General features: G+C 45.7%; 1 protein-coding gene across 2 annotated transcripts in view; it reads left to right on the top strand.

Moving 5' to 3' along the window:
* The first annotated feature begins 72 nt into the window (after positions 1 to 72).
* The window catches only part of XPO6 (exportin 6), a 30,625-nt gene continuing 8,655 nt past the window's right edge, over positions 73 to 22,042 (top strand). The window contains exons 1-16 of one of the 2 annotated variants that reach the window (XM_078605258.1): positions 73 to 521; positions 3,437 to 3,527; positions 7,888 to 8,000; positions 9,311 to 9,508; positions 9,640 to 9,799; positions 12,252 to 12,329; positions 13,664 to 13,884; positions 14,423 to 14,601; positions 15,809 to 15,935; positions 16,811 to 16,920; positions 17,597 to 17,705; positions 18,548 to 18,640; positions 19,370 to 19,439; positions 19,999 to 20,158; positions 20,849 to 20,941; positions 21,313 to 21,463. In XM_078605258.1, coding sequence (XP_078461384.1) covers positions 519 to 521; positions 3,437 to 3,527; positions 7,888 to 8,000; positions 9,311 to 9,508; positions 9,640 to 9,799; positions 12,252 to 12,329; positions 13,664 to 13,884; positions 14,423 to 14,601; positions 15,809 to 15,935; positions 16,811 to 16,920; positions 17,597 to 17,705; positions 18,548 to 18,640; positions 19,370 to 19,439; positions 19,999 to 20,158; positions 20,849 to 20,941; positions 21,313 to 21,463 — 1,956 coding nt within the window. In that variant the 5' untranslated portion in view covers positions 73 to 518. Of the gene's footprint in view, positions 522 to 3,436; positions 3,528 to 7,887; positions 8,001 to 9,310; positions 9,509 to 9,639; positions 9,800 to 12,251; positions 12,330 to 13,663; positions 13,963 to 14,422; positions 14,602 to 15,808; positions 15,936 to 16,810; positions 16,921 to 17,596; positions 17,706 to 18,547; positions 18,641 to 19,369; positions 19,440 to 19,998; positions 20,159 to 20,848; positions 20,942 to 21,312; positions 21,464 to 22,042 lie in introns of both variants that reach the window. The other variant, XM_078605257.1, reaches the window with a different exon arrangement.

Raw genomic sequence — 22,042 nt, 5'->3', positions numbered from 1 at the left:
CACGCACGGGCGTGACGCCACCACGTATTGTGTGACGTCACCGCGTATTGTGTGACGCCACGGCGTACGCCGGGGCCTGGCCGCTCCCATCTGTGCGAGCGTGAGAGGAGCCTGGCTGTGGGAGTGGTCCCCGCTCGCCCCTCGGAGCGTACGGCGCGGGTACAGCGGCAGCAGCGGCTAACGGCCTTGCCTCTATAGCGGCCTCGGCACTGCGGGGCAGGGGGGGGGAGATTCGGGGCGACATCCGGCCAAGTTTAGTCTCTCGCGAAGCTGAAGGTTTCGCTGTGATCGCGGTGCCCCAGCTGCGTGTGCTCTCGGCAGGCGCGGCCGCCGCCTCCATTAAGGCTGCCTGCTCCCGTCGCCTTCCCCCTTGAGCCCCTCACGGCGCCCCGATTGAGCTCTCGCTTTTAATTTCCCCTTAAAGCGAAATAAAAGGTTTCCCGCGAGGTGTTTGTCGCGCAGGGATGAGCAGCGGGGTCTGGAGGCGGCGGTAGAGGGAGCGAGGAAGGCGCTTGAGAATGGTGAGTGCCGCCCGCTCGCCCGCGAGGCCTACAAGCCCCTCGGCAGCCTCGAGTTGTGTCCGCCCCTCTCCTGTGTCTCTAATTTGTGTGATGATGCTGCTGTGGTGGTGGTGGTGTTGTTGATTTACTTTGGACTGTCGTGCGTTATACTGTGTCAGGTCAAGGTCTAAGTGATTTCCTGCTCAAATGAGCATTGCGGTGGGGGCGAGTCTATGGACAGGTCCATGGACTGTTGACTTGGCCACATATTTGAATTTTATCGACCCCGAAGGAATGATGGGTTGAGTCGACCAGGATTTGAGCTCCCAACCCTTACGATTGCGAGCCACGGCTCACTACCGTTATATCGTGTACGTTAGCACTCATTTTAATGTTACATTTTACGTATACACGTTACATTATATGACACTAGCGGGAAGTGTCTTTCGCCCGTTGCCCGGGCGAAAGACACACATCGACTTACAGACATGGACCCACACACAAACACATCGACTCACACACACACCGACTTACAGACATGGTACAACACACACAAACACATCGACTCACACATACACAACGACTTACAGACACGGACTCACACACAAACACATCGACTCACACACACACCGACTTACAGACATGGACTCACACACACAAACACATCGACTCACACACACATCGACTTTCAGACATGGACCCACACACACAAACACATCGACTTACAGACATGGACCCACACACACAAACACATGGACTCACACACACACACATGGACTCACACACACACACATGGACTTACACACACACATGGACTTACACACACATGGACTAACACACATGGACTTACACACACATCGACTTACACACACATCGACTTACACACACATGGACACACACACACATACATCGACGTATACACACACCCATCGACTCATTATATGACATGCTAAATTGGATACACATAGTGCACACAAACTATACACGGCCGTGTTTTATATGCATACACTACATCGCATTCCGTGCAGCGCTATACAGATACTGGAGTGCACGAACATACTACACAGTACGAGGAGCTGAGAAAACACTCCTTTGAAAGGAATTTGCCAACCATTCCACTTCAGCCCCCTCCTGTAAAAGAATCGCAATCCAGCGGTGATTTTCTCTAAATATATTTACAGTAATCGTGGTTAATCGTCGTTTAAAACGACGGCGTAAGTACATAATTTGCAAATCTGCTACGCTTAGTAACGGCAACATGAAGCAGGTTCGTGTTTGAGGCAGTGGCAGAGTAGTCACGGATACTTCATTAATGAAGTCGAGAGCATAGCGAGCGCCCTTAACCGTGTATTGTTTTGTATGTTGAACTTCTTTCGCACCGTACGTAACCATGCGTGCTAATCGGAGGTGTTTGTTAATTCGTACTCCTGGGGCAACACTGACAGTGCCATTCCTCCTGGCTGGGCTTGTGTAAAGACTTGGTGCTGTCTGTTGGATGGGGGTTGGGTTTTGTTGCTGATGCAGTTTTTTGGACGACGTTGAAAATTTCATGGGGTCGTAGCATCACTAGAAACGTCATTTAAACTAAAGTAATAATGTACATCCAATGAAGCATATTGCACATTCTCAGTGAAGTGTGTGTAACAGGCTGTTGCATATAACGTTGAAAAATCACCGCACGCATTTGCCAGGAATGCGTTAATGAGGGCCCTTATTTCAGGACCTCTAATTTTACTGATATCCCTTCAGGGCCGTATTCTTAGTCACGGTTCGGCCTCTAACGCTGCTCGCCTGCTTCTCAAGACGCCTGAGCGGCTCGCTCACGGCTTGGCCCAGGCTCGGCTCACGGAAATCCTGGGACCACGCTTCGAGCCGGCTCACACGAGCCAAGCCTCATCCGAGCTGTGACTAAGTGTATGAACCTACGTGTTCATACCAGTCAGGCTCTCATCCAACGTATAGCAGTTTGTCTCTTTTACGTTAGAATGAGTGTTTTAAACAAGTATTAGCTCCAGTAATGAAACTCATGTGCTAAATATTTATTTTGTTAACGTGTTATTTCATATGACCAAATTATCCAGAATTTGCCTGATTTTGTCAATCTCGGAAGTGAAGCAGGTTTGAGCCCAGATAGTTCCCTGGTGGGTGACGGCTTTGCATATACTGTATGTTCGTTGTTGTAGGCAGCTGTAGGGGCTATGTTGTCAGCACATCCGATTAGCACGGTGGGCTACGTACAGTGTGAAAGAAGTTCAACATACAGCAAAGGGAAATGCGGCGAACACATTGTTGTCCTGTACTATGCTCCATACGTCTATGCGCACTGACGAGACCAGCCCGCTCTAAGCAGCGTGGTCATGTATTGTCAAATAACTCACAAAAGGGCTGTACACGCACATGTACGCATGTAGAAACGTTCAGTTATACCGAATTGTTTGTCCGAGTGATTGCAAGCTTTTACGTATTCTGCTTGGCTAAGGATAATTTACGTAACTGCTTTGAATGAAGGAAATTATTTACGGGCAGATTACACGTGCTGATCCCTCGACCTGTTGCCAGAAAACATTACCTAATAATGGCTATGTAGCTCAACATACAGATTGCAAGGCAGTATAACACCTTATTCGACTCACTAGATATGGTGCTATAGCGCAGATTAAGGCAATAACATTGTGCTTATATTAGGCATTAACTGAATCTGACCGAATTGCAGGCATGCGTTCGTGTCTTTGTGCACGGTGAATGGCAGGTTGCTGACTGTGAGTAAACGCTGTGCGTGGGTCCAGCAGCATCATCCAGTCACACGAGTATGTATTATAGGCTGAATGGCCTTTGCTTGTTCTCATGTTCGCTGGTGTTGGTGCTTGCGCACGTGTGTTGCAAATGTCAGTGCAAGCATACATGACATCGTGTGTATTACCGTGTCTCTCTTTCAGGCGTCCGACGAGTCGTCCTTACGGGCTCTGGAAAACATCATGACTGAATTTTTTCACAATTCTACCACGAATGAAAGGAAAAGAGAGATAGGTGAGTCATTGTTGCACGTTTTTGTTTGTCTCAACTTAAAGTGCATGCGTCCCAGGGCGGTGCTTGCAGAACACAGCGGTTCCAATATGAGCGCATATAACACCCGAAACCCCAACTCTGCATGGATTGTGGCATCTAAATAAAGCTGTTAAATGTTTGTTATTGTGTGTGTAACGTTTCCCGCTTCCCACCCCTCTTGTTGAGTAACGCGTTGGATTTGACTGAAAGTAAGTTACGTGCATTGATGCATGCTAGGTTTATAAAGCAGTTCGCTGGGATATTTAAGAAGGTAGAACATTTTTATAATTAAACGTTTATGATAAAAGAGATGCACATGGCTGAGTTGCTGCCGACTAGTTTTTTTTTTAAATGCCACCAAACTGTATGTGTTATTTCAAGTGGCATATTCAGTGCATTGTGTTGCTTTCACACCCATTTTTTGAATAGTCTGCTTAAAAAAGACATTCACGTGGGTCAATATTGATCGGCGGTTCTTACCTACTGTACAATAAAAATCCCCTCCCTTGAGGTGACTTCGCGGCTGAGAGGTCAGAATGCTCCGCTCGAGATTCTGGGTTCGAAGCCAGAAAGTTGATGGTCTCGGCCTGGTCGCCAATGATTGCATAATAAAACCGTCAACATTAAATTCGTTTCTGTGCCTAATTCGGCTAAGTTTCAACTGGTTTGACTGTCGTGTGATGGCCATTTTACTGAGTGGTGTAATTGGGTGAAAAAGTGCTGCCCCTTCGAGTGTTGAACGGAGATTGCTTGAAGGTAGCCCTGTGATGACAGCTTCCTCCGTGGGCCATTCTCGAACACGGAAGTTGCGCAGCACTGCCAGAGATTTAAATGGATACTTCACCGCATGACGTGATGTCAAATTATACAATCAGGATGCAATTGGAGGAAAATTAAAACACGTCACATGATACAACTTCATCAGTCAAGGCTGTGAATTGATTGACATCTCTGGGCATGTGAACTAACAGTGTAATTTTTGTTCCCAAATCAGAGTTCATGCAATGTACTAGTACGGCTGTGAGAGCTCACCTCCTGTTATCTTGCTTGATGCAAACTCAATTGCAATAATTACAATGTCCACCTCCAATTCTGTGTGGGGTCAGCTGATGGCAATCTACACAACTACTCACTTCCTGAATATTATTATATTATTATATTATATTATTATGTTATTTTATTATATTATTTTATTTTATTATGTTTTATTTTTATTCTTTTATTATTTCCATTCTACGTGACTACCGAAAGAACCAAGAAGATGAATTCCTGAACACTGTTTTGTGAATTATTCTGTAAACAATACCAAGGATTTTTTTTCCTACGAACATTTTGAAGGTTACATGTGCTTGGCCTGTCATGTCGTGAACATACGTGTGTTCCAAATGTTTTGTTGTTGAATCCAATTATGTAGAAAACTAATATGTCTGCCAGTAACTATATTAACCAATACTGTCGAGGCTTCACGAACTCAAATGTTGATAATGTTGAAGATTACCCTGTGATTAGAATCATACATTTTTATGCGCTGTCTTATGGTTTAAATAAAAGTTACTCTATGTTCCTCCTATGTTGTGTCGTTTATCACGTAGTATTGGAAAAATCAGTTGCACTAATATACACGTACGCTATGCTGAACTTCATTTTTAAATGTAAACGCGCGTAATAAGATTGTGGTGGTGCCAACTTGGTTTGGGGTGGAGTGTTACTGCCAATATCAGGATGTAGCAGCTGCTGAGAAACCCAACTTGTGGGTCAGATGGGCTTCATCGATAAGCCAACCAGAATCGGCCATTGCACAGACGACGACTTTTAAACATTTTTTGTGTGTTTGTGGCTTTAAACGAAGGCAACTGGTCAGGACTTATGTTTTAAGAGTGTGTATTCAATTCTTTTGAAACCGTGTATGTTTTTAATGACTTAATGCAGTACAGTACTTGCTTCTGGGGGATAAACGTTTACAGCAGAGTAAAGTGCTGTTGGCGTGTTATGGAAACGTCTGCGTTTCGTTACTTTTTAAAGTGAAATTAAGTCTAAGCAGACCATATCGCAGACTCAGAGGAGCCAATGAACATGAGTTCATTATGTTTTGGAGGGATGTTTTTTCCCCACATGTTTTAGTGGCCCACAGAAGAGTCTGACCCATACAACATGGTGTTGACCTTAACAGAGCAACTTTCTGCTAAAATGCTTTTGTCCACAGTCGTTGGTGCAGTATAGGGCCATGCTAAGCTAGAATAAAAAAATCTAAAATTTTCCCCATGACAGTATCATTTTTAGTATATAATGCATTTTCACGAGTTTTGACCTTTAAGTGCTGAAGTAGCATTTTTAGGGGTTATATCCTTTTTCCACATGTTCTGAAATGTAATATTGTAAGTTGAACTTCCTAATTGAACACAATCTGAATTGTTTTGGTTGAGTTGTTGTGTATATGTGGGAATGGGAAATTGGTATTTCGGTGTCTCGGTGTAAATAACACGAGACGTTGCCAGCATTGCAGCCAGCCTCGTTTTTGTATTAAACTCACATTTTGTACTGGCACTGGGAGATGCCCATCTGTATAATGTCAGATTTAAATCTTTATTTTGAGAAATATGCATGGTCAAATGCAAATTTATGACTTGTCAATCGCAGAACATTGCTCCACAATCAGAACCATCAAAATTGGCAGCTTGTTCTGCATTACCCATTTCCATTTGTGGTATACATTTAGCATTTGCCGCAACTACCGTGGCTGACAGAGCTAGTTACTTGAGACCTCACTGGTTGACTTCCACTTGCGTGGTTGTTGAGTTCTCATACCTGGTTTGTCCCGATATACAAGGACCTCTCACTCACTCCTTCCATCTTGGTGGTTAAACCACTACACCCCTGCTCCCCATCGTGTAAAGGACACACTTAGGAAATAAACGTTATGGAACTTATTATTTTGGCCAGAACACTTCTACATCATGATACTAACCCACTTAAGGTCATTAGTCACGTCTGCTTTTGCTGTAATGTTAAATGTTTTTTTCTGAACTGTGCATGTGACCATTGCAAACTGAAAAAGTCAAAGTTGTACTCCGATAAACACGGGGGGCAGGAGGGAGGGTTTGTTTCAAGTATGACCGGAATGTCGCTTCAGGGAAGTTATTTTGCATGGTGCTCAGGTGTCCGGCCTGCCTTGTGGCAGACACCGAGGCACCATTGTGACCCAGAGAGTGCAACTCGGCAACAGTGGAACGCTAAACGTAGATGTCAATAAAAATATACTTTGTCATGCTGCTTGTTTCGTGGACTGTGCCTACATTTTGTGGAATGTGTTTTTTTATTGAATAAACAAAAAGTTGCTTTTTGCTACGGGAAATTACCAACCCAGTTCCAAACAACTTTTCTTTTTTATACACTGTACTTCGCTGAGTGTACGTGGGCGAGTGAAACTAAAAACTAATTGAGAATCAAAGGTTCCTATTGCTGAGATTATTTTTAATAAGTTATATTTCTCAATGGACTTAATCAAGTGATAAAAAAATAGTATTCGAAATGAACAATGTGAACGTGGTAAAGTGACGGTGTGGAATATACAATTAAGTATTGACAGGGTTTTTTGCAGAGTGTGTAATATTGAAATTGGTTTGTATCTGTGTACTGTGAGGTGTGCGACTGCGGGGGTCCCGTTTGCCTCAACCGGCGCATGGCGAGGCTTGGGGGTCGTGAAGCGGCACTGACTGCAGCTCGGCATTCGTGTCCGTTCAGAGTCAACAGTGCACGACTAATGCGCCTGTTTGTTGCATATCCTTGTTGTGTGCTTGGAGTCATACTTCTGGTTCAAAATTATTTCGGGTGACAAGGTGGCACAGCGGTAACGCTTGTCGTGCCTCGTAGCAAAAAGGACATGGGTACGATTATCGACTCGGGCACCTCTGTGTGATAATTTGTATGGTTCCCCCCCCTGTTCTGCATGGGTTTCTTCCGGGTTCTTCGGTTTCTTCCAATAGCAAAAAAAACCCTATACAGTGTACACAGTGTTGGCCAGAAAATGACTTGCTGATTACCCAATTTGGATTACGCACACTGTTGTAACATCGGCCCATTCTACGAAAACTTGGCAGGACTCTCCTGATAATTAATCTTGAGACTCGTCGAGGCTTTCCTGAGTAAATAAGCATATAATATTTTAGGGTATAAAAAAAAACTATAAAACATCGTGTGGAAATTTGACGGTCACAACCTACCCAAGCGCCGTATGGAGTACTGCTATTCGCGTGTATGTTCACACTCGCTGTGTACAGAATGTCTGTTCCTGCATATTTCTGCAAGCCCAAACCAACCCCCCTGGTCTCGTTCTTTCCTCCAGAGGAGCTGCTCAATAACTTTGCACAACAGACCGGAGCATGGCGGCACTGCTTCTACTTCCTGTCCAACACTCGGAACGAGTACGTCATGATGTACAGTCTCACCGTGTTTGAGGTGAGCCATGGGTCCATGGGGCCACGCTGCTCACTTACAGTTGGGGGGGGCACAACAGCTGTGCCACTCGGTCAAAACCGCAAACCTTGTGCCACATCTATTCCCGACACCTCGGGGCGTTGCACTTGTACACGCATGGCAAACATGCTCTGGATGCCCTGTTGTGTTGGGTTGTTTTAATAGCCAACTGATTTTGAATGCATTCCCATGTCGGTAGACAAAATACAAAAACATCGATGGATAGCTTTCAAATGTAGCGTTGCGGGTATGAGGTTACGTGTGCCTAGAATCCAGTACAGTGAGCTTTTTAACGGAGGGAGGGGGGGGGAGCCGCGACTTGAGTTTGATTCCTAGCCATGGCTAAGATCGGTGGTGAGCGGGCGATATCTTAATCGGGCCTTGGCACCCCACTTCACCTACCCCCACCCTAACTCGTGTTCAAACACTCGCCATGATCAGAGGGCACGAGGAGAACTTCATCCAGCTGTAGATAGACGAGGGGCTAAACATTTTTGTAATATTTCCGTGGTTAGGTAGTAATATTTTATCTCTGTAATCGGGTCACGTGTATACTGATACGTATCATTACAGTAGCAGGAGGAAGGGGCATGACTTCGTCATATTTGTAGTTTGAACCAAGTTGAGTTTCTCCTGATTGGTAGTTGTACATTTTGTTCTGTTATTCGTTTATTTGAATGCATTTGTTATTCCATATCACAGTGCCACGCTTACAGCAAAACAGGCTATTAAAATATGAAAGCGTCATGGTACTGTACTTAACTGCGTGCATCCACTGCTGCATTTCACACACACACGTTGTTAATCCTGTGACAGGTGTGTTCGTTAAAGCGATGATGGTTCCATTATCCCTGATTGCGTTTTTGTTTACACGGGCAATGACATCACTCCTCGCCTTTATTTAATATTTTATTATGGTGAAGCAAAGTGGCCTGTGCAGCATCAGCGATTAGTAATGGGGTAAAATAAATACACAAAGTCACTTTCTAAACATTTTGGTGGGCTTAAAGAAATAAATAGCTGGAAAACAGTACTGAGAAATCTGCACCTAAGCTATGGTTTGCCATACAAAGGTTTGAGTAGACGTAACAATAAGCAATTGTAATGCCACTGTATATTATTATACATTGATGACAAAAATCTTCACATAGGCACTTAAATTTGCTTGTCATAACCGTGACGCACCTTGCCACGGCTGCCCGAGTTGACGAGTTGGAGCACGCCACAGGAATGCAGCTGCAGTTAGCAATGCACCACGGGTCATGCCGCTCTGTTATTCTCTCCTGTCCCAGAATCTCATTAACAAGCTCTGGTTGGGCATCCCGTCGCAAGAAAAGATAGAAATACGCAGCTCCCTGCCAAAGTTGCTGCTTGCGCAGCACAAAGGCATGCCCACCTTCATCCGCAACAAGCTGGCCAAGGTGATCGTGGATATCGGGCGGCAGGACTGGCCAATGTTCTACCACGACTTCTTTTCCAACATCTTGCAGGTGCCGTGCACGCTTGGGTTTTTGGTTATTGTTCCAAAACCGTCACGTGTTCTGAAATTGCCGTGAGCAGTGTCTTGGTGATGGCAGTGGTGGCGATGAAGTTTCACTCGCCCCTCTTTTTGTTTTCGTAGTTGATCCAGCAGCCAGAAATGGTGTCGCTTGGCCTCATGATGCTGAAAACCACGTCAGAGGAGCTGGCATGTCCGCGGGAAGACCTCAGCGTGGCGCGGAAGGAAGAGCTGAGGAGGATGTTGCTCGACCAAGTTCCCACCGTGCTTAATCTGCTGTCTGGTGAGTGGACCGTTATTATTAAACTGTATATACAAATACACACGGTAGCTTGCGCACACGCTCAAAGGCCCAAATGTCAAGCAGACGGCAACAAACAGCACAATTAAAGTTATATTAGATATTCTTTGGGTCTTTAGGTAAAGTCACTTAGATAGGTTCAAAGAAAATAACAATGGCCTTTTCCTGATGACAGCCACTTGTTTTGCGATCGAAACGTCGTAGTTTTTTGTTATTTTGTTATTTTCTTTGAACCTATCTACGTGACTTTACCGAAAGACCCAAAGAATATGAATTCCTGCAGTCACGAAAGCTTTAAGTCAAGATTTATATTAGATAGTGAATTAATTTATCGAATTGAGCGGGGTCATAAGAGAGTGGGAAATAGACGGTGGCAGTTCCAGAGTGGATCGATGCGAGGGAAAAAGCGGAGAGAGAAGTGTTTTGACCTGCAGTGTGGTGAGTGAGTGTGGTGTTGTGGCCCCGTAGTGTGGTGAGTGGTCAACTGAGTCACTGGGTGAGAGAGTGTGGCATTGTGGCCCCTTAGTGTGGTGTGTGAGTGGTCAGCTGAGTCACTGGGTGAGTGAGTGTGGTGTTGTGGCCCCTTAGTGTGGTGTGTGAGTGGTCAGCTGAGTCACTGGGTGAGTGAGTGTGGTGTTGTGGCCCCTTAGTGTGGTGTGTGAGTGGTCAGCTGAGTCACTGGGTGAGTGAGTGTGGTGTTGTGGCCCCGTAGTGTGGTGTGTGAGTGGTCAGCTGAGTCACTGGGTGAGTGAGTGTGGTGTTGTGGCCCCTTAGTGTGGTGTGTGAGTGGTCAGCTGAGTCACTGGGTGAGTGTGGTGTTGTGGCCCCTTAGTGTGGTGTGTGAGTGGTCAGCTGAGTCACTGGGTGAGTGAGTGTGGTGTTGTGGCCCCTTAGTGTGGTGTGTGAGTGGTCAGCTGAGTCACTGGGTGAGTGAGTGTGGTGTTGTGGCCCGTAGTGTGGTGTGTGAGTGGTCAGCTGAGTCACTGGGTGAGTGAGTGTGGTGTTGTGGCCCCTTAGTGTGGTGTGTGAGTGGTCAGCTGAGTCACTGGGTGAGTGTGGTGTTGTGGCCCCTTAGTGTGGTGTGTGAGTGGTCAGCTGAGTCACTGGGTGAGTGAGTGTGGTGTTGTGGCCCCTTAGTGTGGTGTGTGAGTGGTCAGCTGAGTCACTGGGTGAGTGAGTGTGGTGTTGTGGCCCGTAGTGTGGTGTGTGAGTGGTCAGCTGAGTCACTGGGTGAGTGAGTGTGGTGTTGTGGCCCGTAGTGTGGTGGCTGAATGCAGTGTGGATGAGACGAAACTGCCGGTGGACCCGAGTCCTCAACGTGGGTGGAGGAATCGATGAGTGAAGTTCATGGGAGCAGCATCTGTGGTCGTACCGATGGTAGAGTGGATCAGGAGGTGACTGACCACCGACGGACAAGTGATTGGAGTGAATTATTTAAATTAGTGGCACTTTTCATGTGGTTTTCAATTAAATGTCTCTCAAAACAGCACGAGACTACAATGTATCTTTAATTTGTTATTTGGGTAATGTGGGGAGAATTGGGAAAGCTGGCGAGTGGAGTGGTGAGCTCTAGATTTTGGTGACCACTGCCCCACCCGTCAAAGTCCTGCTTTATTTTAACTGAAGCACTACGTGCTTTGCTTTTATGCAAAACATAAGCCAAGTTGCTTTCCAGTTTGTGTGCACTGTGGACGGATTGTGCGACGTGATCTCAAGGTCCCATGACAGTTTTAAAGGGCTTGCAATTTTAAATCTGTCACAGTCTATTTAACAACTCATTTGCTGCAAAACACACGGGGTCTCTGTCGAGTTTATTTTCAAGAGAGGAACAGTTTAACATGCTGTCCTTTTTATATTGTTGTGTATGGTAGAGAGCTAGGAAGCAATAGTCAGCCAGTGTTATCATTCTCCCTGTCCTGATTAAATCCAAACAAGTGTTAAAATATTAGTTTGCAACGATGTTGGTTTGTTTGTTTGTTTTTGTGCTACGGTGCTTTGTAAAACTTGTTTTTGTATTGTTGGAGAGACTACAAAAGAGCACGCACGACCAAACTTGAAAGGTTCAATGGCGTTGCGTTGATATCTCTTGTAGAACCACCTTGTTTCGCTGATACACAGCTGCTGCCCTCCGTGATCAAACAAAACCGTTGGCCATTGACTCAAGAAACAATAGAAGTACTCTTGATATCTGCTATCATATTTGAAATATTTAAATCAAGTCTTATCTGTGAGCCGTAGCAAGGCCCAATTGAGTCCTAAATAAAAAAACATTTGTTTAGTTTCATAATTTAGTAAAAAATAAAGTGTTTTATCCTGTCCTTATTTCAAATGGTGCTGTAAGTCCTAAACCCGTCTTCAATATTTTCCATAGATTTGCCCCTACCTGCCTCTCCCCCCTAAGCATACATGTTTATGTGTACGTGTTATACGACAGGCATTCTGGAGATCATCTGGGATAAGAACACAGCAGACGATGCTGCCCCTCCCCCATCACCATTCACTGTGAGCATGGGTAAGTGCCTGTGCATTGAGGGTTGTGCTTCTGTGGACGTTTGCATTGAGGAATTATATTTAGGGATGCCAGGAGTGGCATTGCAGCAGTTAACACTTGTGACTCGCAGCAAGAAATACCTGGGTTCGATTCCCAACCCGGGGGCTTTTCTGTGTGGAGGTTTGTATGTTCTCCCTCTGTTCTGCACGAATTTCCTCTGGGTTCTCCAGTCTCCTCTGATCGCTAAAAAAAGGCAATACAATTGAAATGGCTGTTGGTAAACCATCCCAATGCTGCAAACTTACCTGCTAATAATTGGCAGGACCATCCTGATAAGGGGTCTTGACACTCACTGAGGCTTTTCTGGATAAATAAATGAAAGTATAACATAAAAATGAATTGTAGGCGTTTGAGGGTGGAGTGGGGAGTCATTTGGCTCCGAGGTGACTGCCCCAGGTACTTCCTGTTTGGAGCCTACTGTACATATTCACATATACTGTATCTTATAGCCCATGTTTAGAAACCTTGTATCCTTGTGTACAAAATAATTTACAGCTCTTTGTCAATCCACTGATGGATGAAGGCCTCTCCTTACCATGTCAGCCATGCGGAGGGGTTGTTTGACCAGACTTAACCACGCTGGTCAGAGCAGGCTGGTGAGGGGGGAACGCCCGCAGGACTGTTCCAGATATCACTCGCCACCACATTTAGCCGTGGCCAGTGCGCTAAACGCTGCACAACCGTTACACCCACACTCATGGTGTATGTCTATAAGGCCGCACTGAAGTATAATGTGCACATTTAATACCTTGCGCATGTATAACACCCTTTGCATGTGCGCCTTTGGGTATGTGCTACTGATAATGCATTTTTGCACCTATCAGCTTCCTGAATTCGTTAGCCCGAAAACCACAAACCTGCTCTTGTAGCTGCAGTTAAATATTTTTTTTGCGACGAACTTCCGGTCCTATAATCCACAGATTGGTAGCATTGGTAATTTGAATTAAATTAGTTCCACCAACTCCATATTGGGTGCTGTTGTATCATCGATGAATGGATTGCATTATTTTGGTTTCCATTAGTTTTAATTTATGACCCATATAAAAACATACATCGCTTCCAGCGAGTGTACCAAAGCCATTGGTCGTACACATCATTACTGTCAGGCCTATTGAATAAACTATTTGTAGTTTTGTCTTCTCGGGGCCAATTCTGAGATGTAATTTGATGCACTGCTTAGTAAAGAAGTTCATTAAGGACAAGACTTTATTTTATAACCCTGATGTGACAATTCATAATTCTAACGATGGCATTTTTGCAACGTGGCCATCATTACTTTTGTGACCTTGCCGCAGGCGAGCTGCTGGGCAGCCTGTTCAGCATGGCGGACGGCGCGCGCTTCTTCAGCCAGCCCATTCCGCGGCTCGACCGCGAGAGCGAGCACGTGTGCTCGCTGGCGCTCGAGTGCCTGGCGCATCTCTTCAGCTGGATCCCGCTGTCGGCGAGCATCACGCCGCACCTCCTCGCCACCATCTTCCACTTTGCCCGCTTCGGCTGCGACGCCATCGTGCCCACGGTGATGGGCGGAGACGCGCCCAACGGCGGCTCGCACCGGCAGGGCAACCGAGACCAGCCCGAGCCAAAAGCCTCGCTGGTGATAGCCCTGGTTTTGTTTTCATGTTTCCTGTGTTGTGTAGAGCAGCTCCCTTGAGTTGCTCGTGGATTATGGCCACGTTTGGCAATAATTTAGAACTTACCAAAACAAAGCCCGCAGGTTCTTTATTCCCCGTATTGTGCGAGCCGATTGCATAGTAATGGTTAATCAAAATTTTCGCTGGCAAACTGCTGCACATTCAAGCCACAATGTGGCATTCAATGGTCGCAAGTAGACCAACTGGAATAACCCTGTTAAGTTATTGCTTTTTTCTAATATTCACTTGCATACTGATGTGTTCACCTGCATTGTATTTTTAGCACGTTGTTGCTGTGTTAGGTTGTAATGTGTTATTCTAACTTGTGTCGTGCCAACTTTCTCCGTGTGAAACTCGACTGTGCTCACTATGTATTCATGCATTGTGCTGTTTGTGTTGCATTCAATGTGTTCCCCCTCGCAGTCCTTGGGTGTCCTGGCCATGTCCTGCATCAACGAGCTTATGTCCAAAAACTGCGTGCCGGCCGAGTTCGAGGAGTACCTTTTCCGCATGTTCCAGCACACCTTCTACCTGCTGCAGAAGATCACCAAGGACAACAAGGCGTGCGGCGTGCGTGCTCGGCTCGACGCCTTGGACGAGAGGTGTGCGCGCGCCCCCTTCAACGGAGAACTTTGCTCATCTTCCGTAGCGATTGCAGACGTTCGCGGCGCCGGGGGGAGTGGGCGACGCATTTCTGGCAGTTAGCCCAGCTGTGTTTGTGTTTCTCTGTTATGCATCTGCTCACTGAAGTAGCACCCGACCTTTTTGGCTGTACTATGGGGTTAGTAATCCCACAAAAATACACAGCTGTAGGTTTATTTTCTTGCAGAAATGACAAATTCCGTTGGTCACAAATTCATGAGGTGGTATACATTCCTTCGAATGGCAAGTTGTCGTTTGTTATGCATTGCTGTTGTGCAATGCAACGTTATGTATCTGTTTGGGGTGTAATTAACAGGTAAGTTTTTGGTGCTTGACATTTTACATGTTAAGTCTGCTTTCAATTCAAATTAGGATGCTTTGCAGCTTTCATTGAACCTCACAAATGCCTTACACTAGGCGAAGCGTCTTAAATGAGATGGGACATCGTATCATCTGGTTTAATTATCGTGCCCATACAAGAAATGTATACCGTTGCACAATGATTTTGATGTTTTTCATAAAATTAACAAGGAATTCTCAGCGATTTTGTTCTACTGACGATTTTAGCCTCATTAAAATTATTTTCATCTCTTATTGCAAATTTCCATCAAGGCCCTTTGTGGGGCCAAGCGAAGCTGAATTGGTTGCATTTTCTAGTAGTAATCCGAGCACTCGGACACAATGTTTGTTGAAAAGAAGTAGATATAATCAACTTTCCATTTTGTAGGTGTGTTTGCACAACTTAAATAATTGCTGTAATGCGCATCACACTTAGGTGGTGGCTCAACCTTTCCATCACCCTCTAAGTCTTGGCACACACTGCATTGGCAATGCTTAGGGGCTTAATTTAGTAACCTGACCACAGCTTCAAGGGGACACTCGTGAGGTCTGGATGACTGCTTGTTTCTTGCTGTTTCAGAGTCTGAAGAGAACCCATACAGCCCCTGTAGGTAACTCCGCTAAAAACCTTTTTACCCACAGCATTGCTCGGCAGTCCAAACAAAGACAATCGAAAACAAACCACAAACCGTTTCTAGTTGTGCAATACCCCTTGGAAATAGTGCGCTGCAAGACAACATTTGTTATTTCAAGATTGATCTACGATTGCATCCTGTTGGTAAAGCGTCTGCTTTTTGTGTTGCCTCTCCCCTTCTCCACTCTGCGCAGCTACCTGGAGAAGTTTACAGATTTTTTGAGGCTCTTTGTGAGTGTGCACCTCCGGAGAATTGAGTCCAACTACCGCTTCCCAGTTGTAGAGTTCCTGTCTCTCCTTTTCAGATATACATTCAACCAGGTGAGTGGGCTGTGTGCCGTTTTAAAAGAGCGAATGGATGTATGGGCAAGTCATTTGGTTTCTGGCTTGATAGATGTATGCATGCATGCATGTGTGAATAGAGTATTAATTTCGTAGTTAAAATATTGATATTCAAGCTCTAAACATATTCTCCAAATTATAAGACTCACTTTTATTTAAGTTATTTTAAAGAAAAAGTTGGAGATACGTCTCATTAGTCTGGCATGTGGCCTGAAACCTGGCACCAGGACATGCAAGTTACAATTGTGCTCAGCATATAATCAATGTTACACCCGGTGTACGTGCCACTCAAAGTGCCACTCAATATTTGTGCCAACAAGGCCACAAGCCGCTCAAACTTTACGCCACTCGCCCCACGTGCCACTCGCCCCACGTGCCACTCGCCCCACGTGCCACTCGCCCCACGTGCCACTCGCCCCACGTGCCACTCGCCCCACGTGCCACTCGCCTCACGTGCCACTCGCCCCACGTGCCACTCGCCCCACGTGCCACTCGCCCCACGTGCCACTCGCCCCACGTGCCACTCGCCCCACGTGCCACTCGCCCCACGTGCCACTCGCCCCATGTGCCACTCGCCCCACGTGCCATGGATTTTAGCGAGTGACTGGAGAGAAAGCATTTTACCAGTACTGTATACAAGATTATTATAAAAATACTATTTTGTAATGTAAAGTTTCTGTACATTTGGAGACAGGATAGTTTTAAATATGGTTCCACTGTGATGCTTAAAGAGTGGCAGTTTGTCCATGATGAGCCTCCATTGTTACCATAGTGATTTGATTTCCTTACAAACGCACATTTCGGAGTTGTTCGTTGTACGTGTTTGTAATTTTAAATGTTATTTATTTCCTTAGCCCACGCATGAAGGTTACTTTGCTTGCTTGGACATTTGGTCAGTCTTCCTGGACTACCTTAGTGGAAAGATCCGGAGTAGAATGGCCGATAAGAAAGGTGTTCTAGAAAGGTAAGTTGTTTTGTCTCGTGCATATAAAATGTAGCCCTCATAAAGCAATTGGAAGTCTTGTTGCATTTCAATGCGTAATAATTATTCTTCTTCAGCGTCATGTAAATTGCATCTCAAAATGTTGTAGGATGTGTAGCGCGAGCAAGGCTTGGTGCGCAAACGGGAAACTCCAGAGCAGTGGGAGATTGAACTGGCGCCAGCACTGGCCCAAGCTCTGGGGTCCTATGTCGCAATCATGTTGACGATTACTGCAAATCAACCTCACCCGAAGCATACGTTATCCACTGTGTGTAGCATGTTCCAGTGATGGAGACGTGCAGCGGTGTCGGGGCCTTTTCTTTGCCGCTGGTTAGTTGCCTTAATTACCAATGTTATTAAAATGTAATGTAGGCATTGTTTTCAGTGACAAAGCAACACTGTGTCAGAGTAGCAGCATCAAGTAAAACCTCACAAAGTAAGCTGGAAAGGCTACCTGAAATGAATGTAAAAGAAATGAACCAAATCAATTCTGACCAAAATACTGCGCGCTAATGGAGCTTACTCTCGTCAGATACACTTATCAACCCTGTAAGTGTACTGCGGCTGCTGCTGCTGCTGTTGTGTGTGTGAAGAGAGAGAGAGAGAGGTGTTGAGTTGTGAAATGTACACGAGTCTCACGAGGCTTGTTGCTGTTCAGGTACAAGGATGCGTTGGTTGCGCTGAACGCTGAAGTCTTGCGTCGAATGCAGTTCCGTTACAACCAGGCACAGCTGGAGGAACTCGATGACGAAACTTTGGATGACGACGTAAGTGACTTTGGCTTTATTGTACACGTCGGTGTCAAATAAGAGTTTTCTTAAATTGAATTTGACCTCTGTCTTCAGTGGTGTCAAGCAACATGGTGTTAATAGCTGTGAATACGTCTTGCTTAGGGTTTTAGCAGTCTGTGTTTACATAATTTACATGTTGCTGTTTTATATTCATGTAGTTCCTATGCCTAAACACATTTGCTTTACTGCATCTATATAAGCAGCATTACATTAGCTTAGAAATGGTATAATTATGCTGTAGATTTTACTATCAGTGATTTTATTATTTTTTTATAAACTTAATCCAAATGATTTATTTATCTGGTCATATTAATATAGACATTTTAGTTTGAAGTTTAATTGATTGTATTTATAGACATTGTTTAGATGTTCAACGCAATGTTTTGTTATTTTCGTTTTAAGTAAAGCTTTGGTGAAGCTTCTAGAGCTGCGGTAGGTAGCATGTTGTCGCTGTTTGGCGCGTTGACACCGTATCGTCCTGTACTACATAACCTCAGCCTCCGCGCACCGACTTGCCCCATTGCTTTTCTCTCACAAGCCAGTTGGGTTCTGACCTCCTGGATCTTGTGCCGGTGATATTTGACGTGGTCTCAAACGAGGCGTCGCGTACCTAATTGCTGCTAAAATTCAGTTGTGAGGATTGATCTTCAACTCACTGGAGAGTGAGCTGAAATAATAACAATGATGAATGCTTGTACACGTGGGACTTGATTTGTTTTGCTCTGATGGGTGCTGGAGGGTTTTTAATGACACAAATTTGGTCAGATCATGACATCTATTGTCATACTCCTCGCTTGGTTTTCACTGTTGTGTTCCAGAATAAGACCGAATGGCAGCACTTCTTACACCAGAGTCTGGAAGTGGTCGCCAAAGTGGCAGAACTCTTACCAGCTCACGCCTTCAGTACCTTGGTATGAACACAGCTCCAACGCATTCTGCAGCAGCAGCGGGGGGGGGGGGGGGGAATGGGCCTCATCCAAGATGAAGCTAATGTCTTTGGATTATTTTCAGAAGTACAATGAACAAATACCAGTGGTTGGTAGTAGTGTTTATTAGATCGCTGAGCAATGTTGTGTAGTTTAAAGGTGGCTGGCAAAGTTGTATTACTTGAAACACATTCTTGCCCCTCTTGAATCATGGGTCAGGTGTGTTCCAAGCGAGGGTACCGTTCAGAAGTGGCTGTTAAACTTGCAGTTCAGTCTGCTACAACGGAATTAATCACTGTCACGTAACACTGGTTGAAAGGAACTTTGTGCCGTAGGCATATGTGCAGATCAGCCTTTTGAATTTGCTTTGTAAGTGAAATTCAATGGAGTGCCCCTGTTTTATAAACGTTTAGCAGTTCACCAGCATTGGTGCAAGCATGCAAACCGGACTTCTGATGAGACACTCATGTCAAAACCGGTTCAGAGTTGGTTTGTATTGCATTGGTGCTGCTGAAAGTCTGCCCTCCTAGAGGGCCGTGCGGCTGATGGACATGTAATACTTTTATTTGTAATATTGAGGGACAGATATGCATTACTTATTTTCTCCACAACGATACTTATGATTCTTGTCATGTATGATCAAACAAATTTCATCCCACTTCGCAATTACACGGTGATAGTTTCAAATAACTCATCAACTCTGTTATTTTCCAGTCACCTATACTTCAAGAGGATCTTGAGATATACCTGGGACTGCAGCAGTTCATCGTGCATTCCGGAGCTGGTAAACAATCACACTTCATGCTACAATAATCAGATGTCATTGTCACACTGCGGTTGTATAACCTGTTTTCAAAAGACAATTCCAGTTTATATTAATTTGATTCTCAAGTGCTTGAGGTTTTGCTGGGAGGCAGGGTGGCGCAGTGGTAATACTCCTCGTTTCTCACAGCGAGAAGGACCTGGGTCTGATTCCAGATGAGGGTGCCTCTGTGGAATTTGTATCTTCACCACTTGTTCTCCATGGGTTTCCTGCAGGCTCTACGCTTTCCTTCTATGGCTAAAATAACACACAATGTAATTTGTATTGGCCAAACGTCTCAATGCAAAAATAAATACCTGCAAAATTACCTCCTGAAGTGAGTTGAGACTCATTTGGCTTTTATTTTAAACGAGTCTTGAGACTAATTTGAGACTTTCCTTGGTAAACAAGCGTAGCAACAATAATATTGAGAGATAGCAGTGGCTTGGCAAGGCCATCATCCAGCACTGGATTGATGACGGCTGATGATGATGGCGATGCAGTCTCGGCCAGGCTCCTGACTTCGCTACTGGGCCCGCAGGCGGCAGGCTAAACATCACAGCGGAGAGCGACTGCCGGCGGCTGCACTGCTCACTGCGCGACCTCAGCTCGCTGCTGCAGGCCGTGGGACGCCTGGCGGAGCATTTCATCGGGGACGTGTTTAACGAGAGGGTCAGCGACGCGCTTTCTATCGTGGAAAGGTACGGAGCTTTCGAGGTCGGCATTTGGTGGAAACAGCTGCGTGGCGTAGGGCACCCTCCGAATGCAGTGCCGTGATGCATTTGACCCCTGAGGCGTTTTGTGATTTCTCAGCGCAGAGGCGAGCGTTCGCTGGCGAGCGACCGTGGTGCCAGTCGCGTGAAGCGATTGGTGTGATGGTTAGCACGCTGGACTTGCAGTCCAGTGGCTACCGGTTTAATTTCTCGGTGCGGCAGTTGGGAACATTTCTAAAATCCCCCCCTTGCCTCTTTCCACCGAGGTCCTGCTGTGTGGTGGGGTTAAGTGTGGGTACACCCGCCTCTCCTTTCACACCTGGTCAGTATATAAGAGAAGACCAAATGTCCTCTCGAGCTCCCTCTAGTGGAAGTCCGTCCACCAGCAGGGGCATGCGCAAGCAATTGCAAGGATGCAGTTGTTTTTTCACCGAGAAATGTATCACGCGCCAGTGACTTGGGCTCCTCACTGGAGCCTTGAAGATGGCTGCGGCGAGCCAGAGTTGCATGTGCCTTGTGCCAATCCGTGCGTGCGTTATTACAATTCCGCTGGAGTCTTAACGGTTCCCAACTATTCTGAATCGATTGATTCACAAAACAGTTACCGGTTTACTGATTATTAACAACTCGAATATGGTTGTGTGTCTTGCCATTTTATTCTCCTTGTCGGTACCACAGGCTGGTGGAAATGACTTTGTACGGAACACAGACCAAGTTGTTTGCCATAGAGACTGCGGCACCATCTGTCCTGAAACCAGACCTCATTGACGTGTGAGTACTCCTAGAATCCTGTGAATGGCGCAGCGTATTGGAACCTCCCTTAATATGCCGTGGTAGTTCACACGATACGTTGGCACCTTTTGAATAACTATTTTCGTTACTGCTATCACATAACATGCTCCGGTGCAATACGAGTTGGCAGGCAGGAACCATTGCTAAAGCTTGTTAAATGGTGACTCTACAAATCCCTTCCTGCAGTCTTCAAAAGTACAGTAATTTCCACAGTTTGTAATACATTTCCTGCATGTTGTGATTTTTTACAAAGTCAGAATCCAGTTCCGGTGAGATGGTTTAACTCACTGATGTTTGCCCCCCCGTCCTTTGGCTTGTGTGCCTCTGCGATGACTGTCGGATGACTGCAGGCATGCTCAGTCGCTCGCTGCACTGCAGGCTTACAGCCACTGGCTGGCCCAGTTTGGCACGGAGCTCCGGCGGCAAGGGCAGGACCAGAAGCAGTTTGTGTCTCTCGTCTCCACCGCCATGCTGGCCGTCGCCCCGCTGCTGGACAACAAGGTGGGTGCCCATCACCTGCGCAGTGCAAAACACTCACAGCGGCGGCGTCACGTTCCAGCGCACTCGGAGAGAATTTCCCCATACTCTTTGGTTCATTCGGTAAAGTCACGTAGGTATAAAATAAAATGTTTTTTTGATCATTTTTATAAAATGATTTATTTTATTTTCTACCTACGTGACTTTACTGAAAGAACCAAAGAGAGTGGATTCCTGCAGTCACGAAAGCTTCAAATCGAGAATTTCCCCTTTTGGTGTTCTCACTTGTGGCACTCGGGAAACTAGTCGGCGTTCGTGGGAATCCACTTTGCCCTCTGACGAGTTTGTAGAGTTATTTTGTGTTGCTTGTGTGCCACTGCCAACGCAGTATCACCAAATAATTAGCTTTTCCCCCTGAGTGCTTCATGTAAGAGCTACATTTTCCCAATTCAAGTACACATTTTACAGTTGGGATTCCCCAATGCATAGTCATCTGTTTACAACACATGCACAACCACTCTGGACATTGAACATTTGGAGCGGCAGGGTGGTGCAGTGGCAACACTCTTTCCTCACAGCAAGAAGGCCCAGGGTTCGATTCCC

The sequence above is a fragment of the Lampetra planeri genome, chromosome 23 (assembly GCF_965212315.1).
Source record: "Lampetra planeri chromosome 23, kcLamPlan1.2.h2, whole genome shotgun sequence".
NCBI classification, from domain to species: Eukaryota; Metazoa; Chordata; class Hyperoartia; order Petromyzontiformes; family Petromyzontidae; genus Lampetra; species Lampetra planeri.
The sequence above is the reverse complement of the archived record's forward strand: the minus strand, read 5'-3'. Positions and strand labels throughout refer to the sequence as shown.